At 44.2% G+C, this 15,769-nt stretch overlaps 1 protein-coding gene across 7 annotated transcripts in view; it reads right to left on the bottom strand.

The window, feature by feature from the left end:
- The window catches only part of LOC146042259 (cell adhesion molecule CEACAM1-like), a 131,373-nt gene that overhangs the window by 97,184 nt on the left and 18,420 nt on the right, over positions 1-15,769 (bottom strand). For all 7 annotated transcript variants that reach the window (XM_083162186.1, XM_083162185.1, XM_083162187.1 and 4 more), the window contains one exon: positions 2,250-2,534. In XM_083162186.1, coding sequence (XP_083018312.1) covers positions 2,250-2,534 — 285 coding nt within the window. The remainder of the gene's footprint in view (positions 1-2,249; positions 2,535-15,769) is intronic.

Below are 15,769 nucleotides of genomic sequence, written 5' to 3'. Positions count from 1 at the left end.
AAGATTTGGGTATACCTCCCAACATGACCCTCTCCAGGAGGGACACAATTCTCTGTTCCTAGACTACCCCCTTAATCTAGGATTACCATCCCCTGTGGCCTTTCTGATCACTTAACCTGCTCAACACAGGTGATGGCAATCATAAATTAAGAGGGATGTCCAGAAACAGAGTCTTGTGTCCCTCCTGGAGAGGGTCATGTTGGGAGTTATGATTTGGGTGAGGTTTTTACTTCAAAGTTCAAATTGATATCTATATTGCAGGGTAAAAATAAAGTAGCCAATATTTACACTGCACAGAAACAAAATAACTCACCCAAATCTAACTCTGTCTGCATATGTTACATCTGCCCCACCTGCAGTTCACATTGGTTTTGTCCATTAGAGCAGGGTTGCCTACCTGACCCTCTCCTTCAGGGAGACAATGCTCTCTTCCTGGGCTTCCCTGGTAATGTATGATTGCCATCACCTCTGGTGACACCTTTCTTATCAATTACCTAGCTCAGTACAGGTGATGGCAATAGGGTGACCAACTCATCCCTTTAATCCGGGACACATATTAATTACACAGGTTCTGTGGCAGTTTAAAACCAGGTGAAATGGAGTCTTGAGGTGTGGTAGTTTAAAACCAGGTGAAAGCCAGCCACAGAACCTGTGTAATTAATATGTGTCTCGGATTAAAGGGATGAGTTGGTCACCCTAGATGGCAATCTATATTACCAGGGAAGCCCAGGAACAGAGCAACAGGGTCAGTTAGGCAACCCTGCATTAGAGAGAGAATTTGCTTTTGCGAGTGAACCAGAATCAGGGCCATAATGTATCATGCATCTCATAGGAGACAAAACCCATGTTTCAGGACTGTCCCACTGTGTAGATAAGTGTGATGCAGATATAAAACAACAAACACTGTAGTAACAAAACAGAGAGACAGCATAAATTAATAAAATATATTTCAGGGGTGGCCAAACCTGTCCTCAAGATCTACCAACAGTGCATGTATATCAGGCAACCTGGGGATCTATAGTAGGAATGAATGCAGCATGTTTGAAATGTGACAGACAGTTTTTTTTTTGTGTAAGTGGGGGCCGGGGATGGTCGCATGCACATGGAGCTTCCGACCTCCGTGCTCCCATCCTCGACCCCCGGAGGAGGAGACTGTAGGGACGGTGGAGGGAGAAGCACCTGAATGGTGGAGGCTGTGGATGGAAACGGCAAAGGCAGACGAAGAAAGCACCGAGGAGGACTGCCGACTGTCCCCTTGCACAGGACACGATCATCAGCCGCGTCACCAGACTGTGCAACCCAGACATTGGCACAGGAGGCGGCATCAGCGTCCGCGATGGCTCCGGCGAGTCTGGGAGTGAGTGAGCACCATTGGCCACGTCACTATGCTGCGCCACCCGGCCGGGACCGGTGAGTGAATCCGGGAGCTGCGGCATCAGCGACTGCCCCGGCGAGTCTGGGAGTGAGGGACCACCATTGGCCGTGTCACTAGGCCGTGCCAACCGGCCGGGACCAGCAGGTGCACTCATTATTCAGACACATTTTAAAAGATCCACAGGTGGAGCTAATTATGTCACTTGTGATTCTGTGTGGAGACCTGGAAAACATGCACTGTTGGGGGTACTTGAGGACCAGGGTTGGGAACCACTGATTTAGTGCATATCTGTACATGTGATATATATCTGTACTGTCATTGTTTTATTTGTTCCCACCCTGGCTGTTTCACAGCAATCCAAATCTGATTTCTAGTATACCTGGCCAATACATCTGATTCGGATTACAGCAGTGCACTAGGCAACTCCAGTCCTCGAGAGCTACCAACAGTTCACAATTCCAGGAAACCTAGCTTCTGCAAAGGTGCACTCATTACTCACTGACACATTTTAAATGATCCACAGGTGGAGCTAATTACTTCACTTGTGATTCTGTGAGGAGATCTGGAAAACATCAACTGTTGGTAGCTCTCAAGGACTGGAGTTGGCTACCCCAGAGCTAGGGAGTCTGGGAAATGTGACAGTTAGTAATGACTGCTCCTGTTCACCAACTAGGGAGTCTGGGAAATGTAACCGTTAGTAATGACTACAGCTGTGCACCAGCTAGGGAGTCTGGGATATTTGAAAGTGAGTAATGACTGCACCTGTGCACCAGCTAGGTGATTTGGAAAACATGGACCGTTGGTAGATCTCGAGGACCGAATTGTCCAGCCCTGCTGTATTTACTAACATTCTCTATTTCCATGTATTACTCACCGGCCAGGCTGAGCTGTACGCCATTGCTGGTCATGTTGTTTGCAGGGTTTGAAGCTGTGCAGGTAAAGTTTCCATTATCATTGGCTGAGACGGGGCTGATAATGAGGGTGGAGTTATCCTCTGTCATACGGTATCGGGGGTCCTGAGGCAGTGCTGCCCCCTGTAGGCTCCAGGAGAAGCTGACATTTGTACCGGCACTAGAACAGTGCAGCGACGTTGAATTAATTCCTGGCCAGACCAGCGAGTCTGATGTGTTACTGGTCAGGTTCACCCCGGAGACCGGCACTGGTGATGACATCACAAAGGTCACATTGTACAAAGACCAGCATACCCAAAATTCTTACATCACGCAGAGATAAAGCCTAATTATAGCCAATTTCGCAATAGCTGTGTGTCTCCCAGGTTGGCTTTGCATTTGAAATTATTGTCGTAGATTTGTATCTCAAAACATTTCCCCATACTGTGCCCATACAGGTGCGGGAACCCGCTTGCACTCACAGAATTCTTTATATGTTGTGACTAGATGCATAAAATCTATTTGCAAGAATACAGTGAGATAGATGCATCTCAAGGTACATCCATCATATACAGTAGCACTTGTACTAGGTGTCCATTAATGTCATGATTGCATATGGTTTCACCAGCCCTATAGCACCTCAACAGAACCAGCGATGGAACCAGGCTGATTCACAAAACAGTGAAAAGTGAGCTAGTGGTGGTTTGCCATGGCAACCAATCAGCTGCTCTGTATCATTTTATAGAACGCACCTGATAAATGTTACTTCAAAGCTGATTGATTGTGATGGGCAACTTGTCCACTGGTTCATTTCTCCTCTCTTTTTACTGCTTCATGAATAGACCCTTGAGTTTGGTTGTGGCGGTGATGACTGCAAAAAGGGTCACCCGCCACCAGATGCGTGAAAGGATACCACAGATGTCTCTTTCATTAACCATGTCCCTATAATATTATTTGCTTACTGGGGTTACTGACACACTGTGGTTGAAACCCCCTGGCATCACGGACTCCACAGCTCGTGCCTTAAGGTGCATACACACTGAGAGATTTTCTTTGCCCGTCCAATCTATTTTTCCCGGGTTGGCCAACTTTTCATAGTAGGGCGCTATGGAAAGCCATCCACCCCGTCCAGGGCTGGATTAAGCCTTTGGGGGCCTGGGTCACTTTAGACAGGGGGCCCCCTCCCATTTGTCATTACTGGCCACAAACTGCACAGGAGAATATTACACTGTTAAAACATAGAGTAAAGGCAGTATAAACTGGGTAACTGCAGGGGGGGGGATTAATATAAACATAAATAAAATACCACATGAAAAGCCTGTGTTTGTCCCTCTGTACCTTACTCTGTAGGTGCCCTGAGAAGCTCAGGGCTGCCTCTGATTAAAAACCCTCCCATGATGAGGCCGCTGCTGCTGCTGTCCTCCATGGGCCTGAGAAGCATATGATGAGCTTCACCAAGCAGAGCTCAGCACAAGCTTCCCCGCCTCTGACCGCTTGTGCAAAGTCTCATGGGACGTAGTCAACTCCCAGTAATGCACTGCACACTAGTGCAGTCAGTGAGTTACATAGTAGGTGAGGCTGAATAAAGACTTGCGTCCATCTAGTTCAACCTATGTTTACAGTAGCTTATCCCTTGTTGTATAGTATGTTATGATATTTTTAAGACAGATTATGTTACTTTTTCGTACCCATGGATGTTTTTAACCAATAAATGTTTATCAAACCTTATTTTAAACGTATTTATAGTGTCTGCCGACACCACTTCTCCAGGAAGAGAGTTCCAAAGTTTGACTGCTCTGACTGTAAATAAATTTTTTCTTCTAGATGAACAAAATCTTTTTTCTTCTAATCCAAACTCGTGCCCTCACGTCCTAGATTCCTTTCTAGTAGAAAAAAGGGTGTTTGACAGTTCCTTATATTGGCCCCTAATATATTTATACATGTTGAGCATATCCCCCCTTAAACGTCTTTTCTCTAGTGTAAATAGTCTCAAATTTTTTAATCTTTCCTCGTACCTTAAATTCTCCCCTAATAAGCTTTGTTGCTCTTTGGATTTTTTCTAATTCTATGATGTCCTTTTTATAGTGCGGGGCCCAGAACTGCACTGCATATTCGAGGTGCGGTCTAACCAATGATTTGTACAGAGGCATAATTACTATTGAGTCCCTAGTTTCCATGCCCCTTTTAATACATGCAAGAATTTTGTTGGCCTTTTTTGTTGTTATATTACATTGAGCACTACACCCCAGTTTGTTGTCTATTTGGACTTCTAGATCCTTTTCGAGTACTGACTTACCCAATTCATCCCCGCTTAGGTTATAACTAGCACACTGGTTATGTCTCCCAAGGTGCATGACCTTGCATTTGTCCACATTGAACCTCATCTTCCACTTTTTTGCCCAGTCATCGATTATCAAGATCATTTTAAAGCGTGGTGACATCTTCTGATGATTTAATAACTCTGCTCAGTTTTGTATCGTCCGCAAAGATGGATACATTGCTGAGTAACCCCATCCCAATATCATTAATAAAAATGTTAAACAAAATGGGCCCAAGAACCGAACCCTGTGGCACTCCACTTAGTACTGGTATCATATTTGATACGGCACTGTTCATGACCACTCTTTGTTCTCTATTACACAGCCAGTTCCCTACCCATCTACAGATATTTGCCCCTAATCCCATGTCCTCCATTTTATTTATCAACCTCTTGTGTGGTACTGTGTCGAAGGCTTTAGCAAAATCTAGGAAAATCACATCTACAGCGTTTCCATTATCAAGGTTTTTGCTAACCTCTTCATAGAAACCAAGTAGATTAGTTTGGCATGAATGATTTTTCACGAACCCATGCTGGTTATTACTGAGTAAACTATGTTTCTAAATATTCCTGGATACCATCTCTTAAAAATCCTTCAAATAGTTTACCCACTATTGATGTTAAACTAACAGGTCTGTAATTAGCGGGATCCTCCTTTTTTCCTTTTTTGAATAATGGCACTACCTCTGCTATTCTCCAGTCTTTTGGTACCTTTCCTGATGATAGTGAATTATCAAATATATAATGTAGAGGGGAAGCTAATTCCTCCCTTAATTCCATTAGTACCCTCGGATGAATCCCATCTGGCCCAGGTGATTTATTTGTTTTGATTTTGCTGAGCCTCAATATTATTTCCTCGGTAGAGAATTCAATATTGAGGTCCGGCTTGTTCATCCCATTTGTGGTATGTGTGCGTTCCACAGTCTGCTCTCCCTTAGTAAACACTGATGAGAAGAACTCATTTAACAGTTCTGCTTTTCCCTTATCCTACGTAAAACTTTTTCCATTGATATCGGTTAGTGGGCCTATGATGTCCTTAATTATACGTTTACTATTTATGTATTTGAAAAACTTCTTGGGGTTAGTTTTACTTTCAGTGGCTATGCGCTCTTCATAATCCCTTTTAGCTACTTTGATTGCCTTTGCAAATTTTGTTTGATTCTTTGTATTTGGCGAACGCCTCCTCGTTTAAGTTATTTTTATAGAATTTAAATGCTTTTGTTTTATTGTTGATTGCTGACCTAACTTTTTGTCCAACCATGGTGGCTTTTTTTTATTGAATTTACCCTTAGTTACTTTAGGAATGTATTTAATAATTAATGATTCGAGTACATTTTTAAGAGTATCCCACATTTCCTCAGCATTTATCCCCTCAAAAACTGTTTCCCACACAATTCTTTTTAGGGCTTCTCTGAATAATTCGAAGTTAGCTGTTCTGAAGTTTAGTATTTTTGTCGATCCTTTATGATGTAATTTACTGAAGTTGATTTCCAGTGAAACCATATTGTGGTCACTGTTCCCTAGGTGTTCAATTACTTTTGTGTTTGAAACTAAATCTATGTTATTTGTTAATACCAAATCCAATAATGCCTTATTACGAGTTGGAGCTTCTACCGTTTGTGTGATAAACTGGTCTTTGAGTAAGCTTAGGAACCCACTGCTTCTTGCTGTTTTACCTGTTTCGTTTTTCCAATCAACATCAGGTAAATTAAAATCCCCCATAATCAATACCTGACCCTGATCTGATGATTGTTTGATTTGGTTTAAAAGAAGAGACTTGTCCCCTTCGTTTATGTTCGGTGGTCTATAGCATACCCCTATTAAAATTCTGTTATTAGGTTTTTTGTTATTGTCAGTTATCTCTGCCCACACGGCCTCCGTGTAATCTTCCTCTGCACCTGTGCTCATTTCTTTCTCAGACGATGTTAAGTTATTTTTTACATATAGGCACACCCCCACCGCCCTTTCTATTTTCCCTATCTTTTTTGTAGAGTGTATATCCCTCCATGCATAATGCCCAATTGTGCGACTCGTTACACCATGTTTCTGTAATACCAATTATGTCATAATCATCCCTAGGGACCACAGTTTTAAGTTCCCCGATTTTACCTGCTAAGCTGCTTGCATTAGCCAGTAGGCATTTTAATTTATGTTTATTTTTATTTGCATCCCTAACATTGTGTTGAATTTCTCCTCTGGACTTATTTGTATTCCTTACTAACTTCCTCGTACCCACCTCCCCCTTAGTAGACTCTCTACAGCCCTCCCCATCATTCCCACTGTCCGACCTATTTACAGTTTTGAAACTGTGCCTTGGCTCCCAATGCTCAGCACCATTAATCATTGTCACATTGACTGGTTGTTGGACTGTGGGCCACCAATAATTTTTTTTATAGATGAGTCACCCTTTGGCGTTGTCTACAATTTGAATATATCTTCAAACTGTCAACAAGCTCACAATGTTGACATTTGAAATGTCACCATGTGAAATGTCGACATTGTTAGGTTATGATTAGGCTTTACCTATGGTTTAAAAAAGAATTTTATGATACTTTGCGCTGCTGAGAATAAATTCTTACATAGGTCTGCCGGTTAAGAATGATCCGGACACACTGTTTAAATTTGTAACAATTTTATAATATTATTAAAAATGTATCACACAAATACAATTAAATACACATACACTATAAACAGATATAAAATATCTAGAATGTAACTTGATTAGTACAGAATAGCACTTAAATAAAGGGATGTCTCCAGATCTATATTAGTTAATCATGACAAGGCAATATATTATTTAGTACTAGCTGACCCGCCCGGCGTTGCCCGGGAAACCCTTGGGGTTTCTTTATTTCCAAAATTGCTGAAAAATGTCATCTTACAGTATGCTGTGCCAAAGACCTAAGATTGTAATTTGTTATAGATTCCACCATAATGTTAGAATGTGTTTGCATTGATACTCAATGACGGCAATGAAATCCGGTGTGGTGTTGTTGTTTGAAACACAACGCTCCTGAGTTGATAACTTGTATGTGTTGATGAATTCCACATCCACTCCTGAGATTTAGCACCTACTGTATGACATATCCTCCAACATCTGAGGGTCAGAAATCGGTACAAAATCAGAAAGGGACGTGGCCACACCTCCATTTCTATACTTTCAAATTGTACAGTTTCTAGGGTGTGTAATTACAGGCGCTGAGTGCGAAGGGACCGGGGTGGGCGTTACTTACCCTGCCATAATTAATTTAAAATTCACTGCTCCCTGCCACTGCCACTCCCCTCACCGAACCTGCAGCAGTCTCTGAGGTCTGGGGATCTGTAAAGCACATGCACCGGGCATCTCTACCAAACAGTGGGGCAGCCCCTGAGTGTGGGAGCAGGTCCACGGGCCTGGCCACATGATGTCATGACGCAACGCACGCTACCCGCACCACTGTAATGCCCTACTGGGAATGGGTGCAATGGGCCAAATTCTTCTCTACACCCGCCAAGCCAATCCACTGATCCAGCCATCACAATCATCAATGGGTGCATTGATAAGATTTGAGTGTAAGAAGTTGAAGAATAAGACTGAGAAAAAGAATTGCCATGTTACAAAGTGTACAATTTACTCAATAAATCGTGAAAAAATGTAAGTGTACATAGAAGTACAATCAAGAAATGAAAGTAGGATTAAAAAAGAAGTTCTGATTCAAACTGATAATTGTTTGGATGGGGTGGGTTGTGAAACAAATCTATAGGTGGGGGTATGGATATTGTGGGCATAATTGGTGTTTGTTGCACCTACATGGGGCCCTCAATTGATGGGATTTTCACTACAGTGTCACGGTCACATTGTCACCATAGGGGGATTCCCAATTGGGGTCCAGGTGGTCTTTAAGGGACCCTTTACAATCCTGTAGGTCTCTTCTCCTTGAGCTTACGGTCTCCCTTAATGATAGTCAATCACTGAGGGAGACCATAGGCTCCAGGAGAAGAGACCAACGGAATTGTAAAGGGGTCCCTAAAAGACCACCTGAACTCCAATTGGAAATACCCCTACGGTGACACTGTAGTGAAAATTTCTCATCATCTGGGTACCCCCTGTAGGTGTACCAAACACCAATTATGCCCACAATATCCATACCCCCTCCACCTATAGATTTGTTTCGCAACCCACCGCCATCCAAACAATTATCAGTTTGAATCATAATTTATTTTTTAATCCTACTTTCATTTCTTGATTGTACTTCTATGTACACATATTTTTTTCACGATTTATTGAGTAAATTGTACACTATAACATGACAAATCTTCATCTCAGTCTTATTCTTCAACTTCTTACACTCATAACATTCAAACAAATGCATGCAGCGCTCATGCCCATCGACCAAACATTATCTATGAACCAAAAGAGTCTGGGAAACCCTTAAGGCAGAGCAGTGCCTGATATCCAACTGACTAACAGGGTGAGTGCAGTGTACCCACTTTGTATTGATCAATGGGTGCATTGGCCAGGACAAAGATTTCACAGTGCAACTGGAGGACTGGAGAGACGGATATGGGGAACAAAGTAGAAATGGTACATTAGGTACAGTTTTTATTTGCCGGTACAGACTGTTAAATAAACGGCAAATTATTTTTTATGTGTTCTGTGTGTCTGTGTGTGTTGTACTGTTTTTGTGTGTGTGTTGTAATGTATGTGGTTTTGTGTGTTATATTGTATGTATCTAAACAGCAAAAGTTTTGCAACTCCAGATGGCGCCAGTGAGTCAGTCACTGACTCACTGGCGCCACCTGGAGTTGCAAAACTTTTGCTGTTTGGATGTTTTAATTGTTGAAGGTTGCTTGGATACCCTTCTTTGGAATTTCTGTGGCGGCCTGGCGCAGAACTGTAGTAGACATCTCCCATTGTACTATTGTATGTATCTGTCCAATGCGTAAGTGTGTGAGGTGTGCTATGTATATACAGTATGTGTGTGTTGTGTCTTTGTGTATCTGTGCAAAGTTTAAATGTGTGTTTTGTGTGTGTTGTACTGTTTTTTGGGTGTGTGTGGTGAATGTGGGTGTGTGTTGTGCTGTTAGAGGTATGTTATGTGTGTGTATCTGTGCAATGTTTAAGTGTGTGTTCTGTGTATTGTACTGTTTTTGGGTGTGTGTTGTAGTGAATGTTGGTGTGTGTTGTACTGTGAGTTGTGTGTTATGTGTGTGTGTGTGTTGTGTTGTGTGTATATCTGCTGAATGTGTAAGTTTGTGAGTTGCGTTACGTATATATGTGTGTGTAGTGTGCTGTGCATATCCTGGCAATGTTTAAGTGTGTGTGTTCTCAGTGGCGTAGCTTGGTTTGGGGGGGCGCCTCCCCCCCTCCCCGCCGGCCTCCCCACCCCCACCGTTAATGGGCTTCAATGAATAATTCTATGCAGACGGACCACGATAAAATGGCCGCCCCCATACCGCAAACAGTTTCAGAGAACTGTCTGCTTTATGGGTTTGGCCATTTTATCGTGGTCCGTCTCCATAGAATTGATTGAAGCCAGGAGTTGTGTGTTTGTTGTACTGTTTTTGGGTGTGTGTTGTAGTGTGTATGGATTTGTATTGTACTGCATGCGGTGTGTTTCAACAGATTTCAGCCCCTATCTCCCCCGTGTGTACACAGCTTAAGTGTGTAAGGTGCTCTACGTATAAATGTGTGTGTTGTGTGCTATGTGTGCGTATGTGGTGTACTGTGTGTGCGTGTACAATGTGTACGTGTGTGTGTGTTATGTGTGGTCTATGTATATCCTCAATTATTTCCTAATTGTTTAAAGCCTTCACCATAATGTTAGCATGTGTCTGTCATACTCAAAGACAGCAATGAAATCAGGTGTGGAGTTGTTCCTTTGTCCACTGTTTCCCAGATCGTCGATCTTTTCCCCAGATCATCAATGAAGGAAAATTAAAACTTGTTGTTTTTTAAAATTCTAAGTGAAATTTCCCAAAAACGGCTTCGAGGTGCACACCAACGGGTCCAGAAGTATCTTGTTGCCAAATTTGGTGTCTCTGAGTGCCACGGTGTGTCCGCAATGCGACGGACACGCACACACACACACGCACACAGACTCTGCAACTTATTATATAGATTGGCAGCAGTTCAGTGAATGGCAAATGGTATCTGCTCAATGCAGGGTTAATAAGCCTGTGTGGAGGAAATAGCCAGTCCTTTTAGCATGTAGGATAACACGCATATGTTGTTAATTTGGCAAAGAGTCTTTCCCCAAATAGGGCAGAAACAGTTGTAGGCTTTACCCTTGTATGTAGTCACAGTGAGCGTGCCAGTTCTTAGATTGCTCACCTAGCTGTAGGCGGTATCCAGTCGCTGTTTGTATAGATTTCACTGCCCGGCGGCTGTTTCAAGTTGTGATGGAAAGCCGGTAATTTTAGACCTCGGGTAGATCCGGAGTGCACAGCCGCACTCTACGGGCAAATGTACCGTCTGTGCTGTTTTCTACCTTGGATGGATAATTGTCAGGCACATTCGGCGTGACTTGTAGAAGCCGAGTAGGATAGTCTGGAGACTCCACAGGAAATAGAATGACGTCAACGCGTTTCGTAACCACTGTTCACTGGAAACAATATATCTAAGTTTTTACATGCAAGAGGCATTTGTTTGGGCCTGCATTTGGAGGGCATGCTGGTTCCTGTAGTGCCACAAGGAGGATTTAGGGGGAACTCCTGATAGGCTAGCTATCAACTTAGATATATTTGCCCGTAGAGTGCGGCTGTGCACTCCGGATCTACCCGACGTCTAAAATTACCGGCTTTCCGTCACAACTTCAAACAACCGCCGGGCGGTGAAATCTATACAAACAGCGACTGGATACCGCCTACATCTAGGTGAGCAATCTAAGAACTGGCACGCTCACTGTGAGTACATACAAGGGTAAAGCCTACAACTATTTCTGCCTTATTTGGGGAAAGACTCTTTGCCAAATTAACAACATATGCGTGTTATCCTACATGCTAAAAGGACTGGCTATTTCCTCCACACCGGCTTATTAACCCTGCATTCAATGTTCCCTCTAATTTTACGAAGGCTGTGTGCGGCTAAAGATTTTGGCTGTGCAACTTTGGAAGGAAATTTACATTTTTGTGCGTCACTTATATATAACTGGAAAATGACATCCAGCATTTGTGTTAACTTTACTTCAAAATGATATTAAACATTTAAACATTCAAAACACAGCCCACAATGTAGTTATTGGGTGAAACACACAGTAATTGAGTCCACAACTGCAAAAAGGGACCACTGCTGCTTTGTGCGCTCTGTTGTAATGTCTGTGCGCACGCTCGTCGAGTTGTGTGCGCGCGCACGTGCGCACAGCTTAGAGGGAACACTGCCTGCATTGAGCGGATACCATTTGCCATTCACTGAACTGCTGCCAATACTAAATAATATATTGCCTTGTCATGATTAACTAATATAGATCTGGAGACATCCCTTTTATTAAGTACTATTCCGTACTAATCAAGTTACATTCTAGATATTTTATATCTGTTTATAGTGTACTAGGTGATTCATCGCGCCCTACGGGCGCTCTTCACACCGTCGTAAGGGGCTGCGCCCCCTTAATTTGTGAACATTTGTATATGAGAAAGATGGTTAGAATTGTATGTAAGATGGCCTGTATTGCAACTTGAGTTATAGGTGAAATGTGTTAAATAGAGAGCATATGGGACTTCCGGTTCCTGCCTCCATGGGACCAGCAGCAGAGTGCTGAGCTCCCTGACCGCCCCGGCCAGCCAGCCACACTACGCCGCACAGGACCCCTCAAAACGCACCAGAAACCTGCAGGAAGCCCCTGCCGGCACCCCAACCCTGCCGATGCAGAAATTATTTGCCCAGGGGAGACTACAGCAGCACTGCCAGACTGCTGCTACGCTGGACGCCACATCCAAGATGGCCGCCGCCACACAACATTCGAGGCAGCAGCCACAAACAGCGCAGACTGAGAAGGGTGAGATGTCTGCCCAGCCCCTACAAGGTCCCACCAGCACCCCAAGCCTACCAATATCAAAATCCCTGCCCCAGGGGAAGCCACAGCAGCAGCGCCAGCCAGCTTCAGCACAGGGTGCCACATCCAAGATGGCCGCCGACACACAGCTCACAAGGCAGCAGGCACAGAGAGCACAGGCTGAGGCAGAGGAAATGTTTGCCCAGCCCCAAGTAAGTGCTGGAGAGGCCCCCTTTATACCCTCCACCCAGATAGATATGTTTGCTCCCTCCCCAACACCACCCCTGGGTTCAGCATTATCTTATGCAGATGTGGTCAGAGCCATACAGGACACTATAAACCCCATTCTGGATGCACACGCTGCTAAGCTGCAGCAATCTGTACAGGACATTAAGTCACAACTTAAGCAGGTCTCCAAAAGGGTTACTGCAAATGAGACTCACCTGGGAGAAGCTTTCCAGGACATCTCAGCTTTAAAAACCACCACGGAATATCTGCAGAAATCCTCCTATTCCATGCAGAATAAACTGGACGATCTGGAAAATCGTTCCAGAAGGAATAACCTCCGTATTATAGGACTCCCTGAAACCTTAAAGGGCCCTGACCTATATGCCTTTCTCTCATCCACCCTCCCTGATCTACTGAATGTTACAGAGGCCTGCACGGGCATAATCATTGAGAGGGCGCATAGGCTAGGCCCACCTCGCGATGACCGCACCAACAGACCCCGCCCGGTGATCTTTAAATGCCTCAACTTCCAACACAAAGAAGCCCTATGGATGGCATTTAGGCAAAACCGATCCCTTCAGTGGAATGGGAATAAGCTTCTGATTTTCCAGGACTTCTCCGCAGAAGTCACGAGAGCGAGAAAGGAGTTCTCCCCGTTATGTACCAGACTGGTAAAAGACAGAGTGAAATTTGCGCTACTATATCCCGCTAAGCTGCGTCTGTTTTCAGGAAATTCTTTTAAGGAGTTCAGTACAGTACAAGACGCAGAGGCCTACCTATTGGAGCAAGCCCAAGCCTCCTTTTCACCGGCGGGCCCTGACGACACCGAAACTGATTGTGGCCAGTGACTTCATCTGAAACCCACTACCTGACGTCCAATCTACAACTGCCTTATTGTCCACCCCCATCTCATTCATCAGGGGACACACATCTTAGTCACTCCCACGCTGGACGTGGGATCGTTACTTACTGGCCCTAACCTGGATTCGTCCCCCCCCCCCTCCCCGTGAGTCACTGGACTCTTTGGCTCTACGAGACTTATCCATGTGGACGGCAGCTTCCCCGATCACAGAACTTACTTAAGTTCTATTGCAAAAGTTCCAGGTTTTCTTTTTTGTGCAAATTTATTTTTGCATCTGATTTCCACCAGCTTTATACTGTTTGTCTTTCTTAACGTATATTGATAAGTATGTTATATTTAGCGGTTTTGTTTTGGCGCCAGTTGTGGGGCCTGGAGACCATGTTGGTCCCGACCTCAAGCTGGCCCTGAAAAATTATATCTTTTATGGCCGGGGCGAGCCTTGTGGCTCATGTATCTGTTTCGCTTCCCCCCCAGGGGGCATGGTACCCAGTGGCCGTCTCTGCCGCTGGGACTCCAGAAGTCTTTTTGTATGTTTTGCATTGTTTGTTTTCCTTGAGGTGCTAGGGTGCGGAGGGGAAACCACCTTGCCCACGCAAGATCTACCCATTCTTACTATGTTAAACTTGTGGGTTCCGCCTCCTACCCCCTGGTTGCTCCTATTCCCCCTCCTTTCCTCGTGTTCTTCCCTTCTGTCTTCTCCCCATGTCTTTTTGATAATATGTCTAGAGATGATCAGATTCATTTTAATACACAGTGTTGTGTGGCTCGGATATTGGGCGGTTGCACTGTATGGAAATTCGGTCAGCTTTTCCCACTCATTAGATGATAATGGCTAATTTGAAGGTGGTAACATTGAATGTAGGTGGCTTCCACGTCCCTTCTAAGCGTAAGAAGACATTGCTTTACCTTCATAAGCTACAGGCGGATGTGGTGTTTCTCCAGGAGACGCACCTAACCCCCCAGGAAACTTTAAAATTGAACACAATGGGTTGGTCACTTTTGGCAGCATCCCCATACAACTCAAAATCTAGAGGGGTTGTCATTTTAACTAACAAGAGCGCCCCAACTCAGGTGCACTGCACTGTTACTGACCCGGAAGGTAGATGGGTACTCGTGGACGCCACCGTACACTCAACTAGGATCACGATGTGTAATGTATATGCTCCTAATACCTTTTCCAAACTGTTTTTTAGGAACTTGGTTACCCTGTTAACACCATATATGGATACTACTATTGTATTGGCAGGTGATTTCAATGTTGTGGCCTCCAATGTGCTAGATAGGGACTCAGTAGCCAAAACCAGACGTCCCCCCCCCAGCCATGGGATCCAATATCTGATGTCTAGTCTTCACCTGACGGATGTCTGGAGGGCTTACAACCCAGTAGAACGTGAATTCACATGTCTGTCTGCAGCACACAGAACACTGTCTCGAATAGATTACATGTTATTATCCACACAGGCCTTTCCCCGGGTTCAAGATACTAAAATTGAAACGATCACCATATCGGATCACGCTGCATGCTGGCTTACCTTACACTCTTCCCAAGACAGGGGCACATACATAAACTGGAGATTCCCTAGCCACCTAGCTAACTCTACTAAATTTAAATCCCTACTTGAATCCACATGGATGGACTACAAACAAAATAATGAATCCACGTCCATTGCCTCCCCCCTCATGTATTGGCAGGCATCTAAACCTGTACTGCGGGGTGCAGTAATCTCCTACACCTCCCACTTGCGTAAAGAAAAAACTGCGCACTATTTAGAGGCGCAGGCATCTTTAACGGCAGCCTATCAGATTTTTAAAACGTCACCAACCAATGCAAACAAAATAGCGTTTACCCAGGCCAAAGCGATATTTGATGCCCTTCTGACTAAGCTCGAGACTAGGATCTCCTTCCAGACCCAAAGCAAATACCATAGATTTGGAGGTAAATCCAATCGGCTTATGACTAATCTACTACAGGGCCAACACCCCCCTACCACTATCACCGCCCTAAAGGATGATATGGGCACCCTTCATCATAAAGGAAGCGACATCTCAGCGGTCCTACATAAATTCTACTCGCAGCTATACACCGCCTCACCTGTAGACCAGGCTGGTAAAACGGCCTTTTGG

Source organism: Crinia signifera, chromosome 19, assembly GCF_055691185.1.
Source record: "Crinia signifera chromosome 19, ASM5569118v1, whole genome shotgun sequence".
Lineage (NCBI taxonomy): Eukaryota > Metazoa > Chordata > Amphibia > Anura > Myobatrachidae > Crinia > Crinia signifera.
Note: the sequence above shows the minus strand (reverse complement) of the source record. Positions and strands in the feature narration are given on the sequence as shown.